The sequence below is a fragment of the Carcharodon carcharias genome, chromosome 2 (assembly GCF_017639515.1).
Source record: "Carcharodon carcharias isolate sCarCar2 chromosome 2, sCarCar2.pri, whole genome shotgun sequence".
Classification (NCBI taxonomy): domain Eukaryota; kingdom Metazoa; phylum Chordata; class Chondrichthyes; order Lamniformes; family Lamnidae; genus Carcharodon; species Carcharodon carcharias.
The window spans coordinates 31,225,515-31,231,514 of NC_054468.1; the positions used below are offsets into that span (position 1 = coordinate 31,225,515).

The 6,000-nt window shown below is 39.9% G+C and overlaps 1 protein-coding gene across 1 annotated transcript in view; it reads right to left on the minus strand.

Moving 5' to 3' along the window:
* Positions 1–6,000, minus strand: part of LOC121287163 (apolipoprotein D-like) — a 28,289-nt gene extending 22,289 nt beyond the window's left edge. The window contains exon 1 of the mRNA XM_041204766.1: positions 5,958–6,000. Coding sequence (XP_041060700.1) covers positions 5,958–6,000 — 43 coding nt within the window. The remainder of the gene's footprint in view (positions 1–5,957) is intronic.

Below are 6,000 nucleotides of genomic sequence, written 5' to 3' on the forward strand. Positions count from 1 at the left end.
CAGCTGACCCCCGAATCCCAGCCGATTTGAACCAGTGTCTGCTGCGCAGACCCACAACCAGTCCTTATATCCGAGTCAGCACTACCCAAAGAACCACGAGATTAGGGTTACCTAACAAGGAGAGGAAGAGTTAGAACAATGCTAACCCGCAGCCCCAGGGGAGATGCCAGTCAGTAATGTACACGTCTGTTCAGGATTGTGAATCAGGAGTGCTGCCTCTCTCCAAACCACTGATCAAATTGTCCCTTAACTCCATATCCTATTCATCCCTCTATCCATTTTTAAAAGAATCACAGTGAAATACTACAAAATAACATTAAAATACAACTATATCACAGTAGCAAATAGCTTGTCTTCAGTTGGACTTGTCACGATGAAGAATTTCATTTTTACACAATCTTGTCACCAATTTCAGTAAGGTTTCAAAGCACTTCATGTACAATGAAGTACAGCAACTACTGTGGTGTCCTTTCTTAGCACAATGGAATTCCACAAACAGCAGTGATATGCTGTTTTAAGCTGTTTTTCAGTGGGTGATGGTTGAAGAGAGTGTTGTTGACCAATCCACTGGAACAACACCCTGCACCTTTTTGAATAGTACCAGTTAGTATGTACCTGAACTTACAGGCAGGGCCAAGTTCAACCCTTGACATTGCAGCACTCCCTCATTATTACATTTAGGTGTCAGCTGAGGTTATGTACTCATGTCTGGAAAGGGAGTTTAAACCCACAGCCTGATGGTTTTGTAAAGCTTTATTTAGATAATCCATGCATCCGTGCAAGTGCCATTTCTAAGAATGAAATAAGCAGACTCCATTTAGCCAAGTTCAGCTTTTTCATATTAAAATGTCCTGTAATTCACAAGTGAACTCAGAGAGCTGATTTTGAACATTCATGACACTCCCAGAATTTTAAAAATTCACTTATGGGTTGTTCGTTTTGCTGGCAAGGTCAGCATCTATTGTCCATCCTTAATTTCTCTTGAGAAGGTGGTGGTGAATGGTCTCCTTGAACCGTTGCCGTCTGTGTGGTGAAGGTACTGCTGGTAGGTAGGGAGCTCCAGGATTTTAACCATGTGACGATAAAGGCATGGCAACAATATATTTTCAAGTCAGAATGGTGTGTGACTTGGAAGGGAACATGTAGTTGGTGGGGTTTCTGTGTGCCTGCTGCCCTTGTCCTTCTATGTAGTAGAGATCGTGGGTTTGGGAAGTGCTGCCATACAACTCTTGGTGAGCTGCTGAAGTTGTATGTGGTGCACACAGTAGCCAATGCAATGGTGCACCAATGATGGAGGGAGTCAATGTTTCAGGTGGTGGATGTGTGAGCAGTCAAGTGGACTGTTTTATCCTGGATGGTGCCAAGCTTCTTGAGTGTTTTGGAGCTGAACTCATCTAGGCAAGTGAAGAGTATTCCATCACACTCCAGACTTGTGCCTTGTAGATGGTGGACAGGCTCTGGGGAGTCAGGAGGTGAGTTACTCGCTAGAGAATTCCCAGCCTCTCACCTGCTCTTGAAGCCACAGTCCAGTTAAGTTACTAGTCAATGGTAAGCCCCAGGATGTTGACGGTGGGGGGGGGGGGGGGGGGGGGGGGGGGCGGTGTTCAACAATGGTAATGCCTTTAACTGATAAGGGCAGATGGTTAAATTCTCTCTTGTCAAAGTTGGTCATTGCCTTGCACTTATGTGGCGTGAATATTACTTGCCACTTATTCGTCCAAATCTGAATGTTGTCCAGGTCTTTGCTGCATGTAGGCATGGACTCCTTCAGTTTCTGATGTATTACAAATGGAATTTCCGTTCTAAAGATTTTAATTTCGCATCTATTTAAATGCATGAGGTTTTGGTCTGCAATTTCCTGGCTAGCACTTCTATCAGTGTTGCAAGTGCCTGATTGAGGAATTGGTTCTATAAACTGAAACATAGAGTTACATAGGATTTACAACACAGAAACCAGTCATTTGTCCCAACTGATCTGTATCAGTGTTCTGGAGATCCAAAACCACCAGTTGCTGAACCAATCAATAAAAACAATGCTGTTTAATTTTATTTAATTTTTATTTAATTTTATTTAATTTTACTGTTTAATTTTTCTCCTTCCCTCAGAGGAAGTACTTGCCCTATTGGATGGTCCAACCTGAAGTCAAGACCCTACCCCATGATCCCAGAATTAAAGCTCTTTCAACATATACCACACTGGACTTTCTTATGTCAGAGAGAGATTTAATTATCTAGCGGGACCAAAAGCAGTAAACACCCTCCAACCTCCAACCTCCTCACATGATGTTTCTTCAGTGAGAGAACCGAAGGACCAAACTGTACAACCTATTCAAGTTCCTTTGCAAAACATTGACATGTGACTGACAGTCTGTAAATTCAATAGTTAATTTGCCCCCATCCTTTTTTAGAAAAATCAAATTTGAATCTGTTCTCAATTGTGTGATAGGACAGGTTATATGTTAATTAATATGATAACTGAGTAATTTACTTTGCCCCTGTCATTTTTTTAAGCTGACAGTTATGAGGTGCCCAAGAATAGCATGGAGCAAATTGCCCACCAGTTCAATTTTCTTCTTTGTACAAAAATGGTTTATTATTGCTTGGGGCTCATTCCGTGGAGAATCACATGGATCATTTGTTACCACTTCATTGTATACTGAGCACCAACTTGTTTCTCTCCATTCTATTTATATAATCCAGAAATGGCAAGAGCAGAGTCCATGTTCTATCTGTCAATAAAACAAACCCTCTGTTCCATAGCTCCAGATGCCACATAATGTGCAAGCACCCAGGAGACAGAGACAGAAATATATAAACAGAAGCATTAATTTCCACATGAACCATTTTTTAAAGAAGCATTGCACTTATTTTCTTATGGTATTTATATTATACTTTCTCTTTTCTTTTGGTCTTCCCACATCATACGTCATGTAACAACTTATTATCAAGCTTCTCCCAATTATCCAACCAATGGAATGTGTATGAGAATGGGCCACAATGTCTCTGAGAGTGATTTTCCTTCTCAGTCAATGATGAAGTATATGTCTTCCTTTCTATATCTGCGCACAACAGCATGGCTAAAATCATTAATTCATCATGTGAAGACTCTTGGACATTAACCCATTAGTTAGGTTTTTACATTGCTGTACACCCACTACACCCCTAAATTTCCATTAAAAGAAAATTGTGTCGTAACATTTTTATTCTAGCAGGCACAGATAGTTATAAGTACTTCATGCATTTCAATGAAGTGAATACAGGTTGGTTATTGTTAATGAACTCATCATAGATTTTTGCACCCCATTAATGGTCTGAATTGGAGCATAATTGGAAGGATGGAAGAGATCAATAATGCTAGGTCTCTGTCCATAATGCACATAATATCAGTCACAATTCTGGTCAAGTATATGACTGACATATGAATTTCCTACAGAAATCCATGGAAACATTATTTTGATGTGTTAGTATAGTGACATTAAGATCATTTGGCCATTAATGCTGTTTTTCTGGCCTGTAGATTGCCTGGACGTACTGCCCAGTTGAATATATAAACTGAACACCCAAGATTGCTCACCTGTTTTTAAAAAAAAACTATATAAAGGGAAAGCCTGCAATTTTACTGTGTACTTTTCAAGTGTTAGTTCAAGTGATGGGGTGGGGGGGTGGGAGGGCGTTGGGTAGATATGTGGCTGAGAGATGGGCTAAGCCCAACTCTGGGGTTGAAGACAATTTGAGGTATGAGTTTTAGCACATCTATTTTTTGTGACGGACCTCCCAACTAGGGTCATGGATGTGTGACAGATGAAGCATCATTGTCTATGTTTCAGTTTGAAATTGATCCCTCTAAACCTGTTGCGTTACTTAGAAATAAAAACTACTTTTACTCACAACAATCATAAACCAGTTGAATTTCAAAACAATATTGTAACTACTGTTCAGTTGATCACTGTTTGGGGGAGGGGCCAAGATATTCAATTCAAACACAAAATCGTTCTGGGGTTTGTTCAGATGTGTGGCTGTTTACAAGATTTTTTGAAGTTAGCAGTTAATTCAAATTCTTGGCTGCTTTGGAGGGACTTTCCAGTCAGCCATTTTCAAATCACTGGCCAGAATTTTATGGCCCCGCTACAGCGTGTCTCCCCCGGCAGATGTGACGAGCCATTTAAATCTCCATTCAGTTCGGTGGGACCATAATATCCTGCCAGGTGGGTGGGGCCATAAAAAGTTTGATTTAGAACCTTTCAAAAACAATTATTTGACTTAAATTTCTGAAGGGTATTAGATCAATGGACAACAGTAGCAGTTGCCAAGAATCAAAAATACATAATGCATGAAAAAAATTTAGTGCAACATTTAAAATTATTTATTAGTTTTCCACACCCAAGGACCTATCATTATGTAACAGCTGTTGTAAATATACATTATATTTCTATTATTCTCTTGTTCCTTTCCAATTTAATATATTTATTGAGCACTTAGAGTCTAAAATAAAGCCTAGTACTCGTGTTATCCTGCCACAATTCAAAGTTGAGGAGGAGGCATTAGACCATCTAATATTTGAAGCAATTTAAAAATTGTCTCTCTGTTTGATATCCTTATGCTTTTCTATTTATTTCAATATCAGAGCAGATGTAAACACTCTTGAAGATGTAGAGAATGAGAGCTCACCAACAAAAACAGTTTGAAATACAAAGATCAAAGAAAAAATCCTGAATACAGGGTGAAAGGACCACTAAATCTTTCAGGATGCTTCTATGGGGATTTCTCTTTATTTCCCTATCTGAAAGAGGAAGATGGGAGGGATGTCAGCCATGTCAGATTAAAGTAGATGAGGATAGAGGGCACCTGTCATTGCCCTCCCTGTTGGTGAGATAGGAAAGATGTGCTTGCTGGAATTATCTCAAGAACAATGAAAAGCAGTGCAGACCAAAGTAATAATCGTAGTCAAGAATTTGAACTAAATGTTAACTTCAAAAATCTCATGAACAGCCACACATCTGAACAAATCCCAGAACAATTTTGTATTTGAATTGAATATCTTGGTTCCTCCCCCAAGCAGTGATCAACTGAACAATAGTTACAATAGTGAGAGACTTCTGTTGCAAATCAGGTGTGGCACTCCCAGTGACTGCCAGGGTCATCACTACCTGAACTTCTGTACTTTGATTCATTCCAGAGTGTCACAGGGGATCTAAGTAACATCAGTAAAAGCACAAAGAGCAGATGTGTCTAGCAGGTGACGTATGTATTTTCCACAGCTAATGACATCATTACTTTCCCTATGGACATCTGACAATAGCATGACAGGGTGTTATATTTATTCCAAATTCATAATTCTTTCAAGTCTTACCTGCTGTTGCAAGTAGTAGTTATGAATACATAAATCACACAAGCTATCACTCCCTCAATGTGCAACTGCACAGGACCATGCATGTCAATGATCACTTCCAAGGCAGTAGTCATGAAGACTTTATTTCAGGCAATTGACAGTGCAAATGCAGGGAATGGATTAATCCACACTAGCGATCACGTATGAAAGGTTAAGAAGCACTGTCTACAATGATTGGAGCCATCTTTCATGGTTTAGGAAACAGGTCCCTGATGCCTGGATCCTTGTCCTCCATAACTGGGAAGGGACACAAGCTAATACTCCAGAGTGTAGGTTCTTGTTCATCATGTGCCACCTGCTGCTCCTTATTTCTGTTTATCAACCATTACATTCGCCTCAACTTCATTTTCTAAACCTCCAGCGATTTGAAGATGGTGCAGTGAATGCTTAGAGTGAGGGATGGTGTGTGCAATGATCTGGAAACCCTTGGCTTGACTCGCCTTCATATGATACACCTAGAGAAAAAGAAGAAAATATGTTTTGATATCAACTTCCTGCTGAATTTTTACTTGTTCTCAGGATGTAAGAGACATTGGCCACGCAACATTTACTGACCATGTTTAGTTACCCTGAAGTGGTAGTTGGCCGTCTTCTTTGACTGTTGTAGTCAT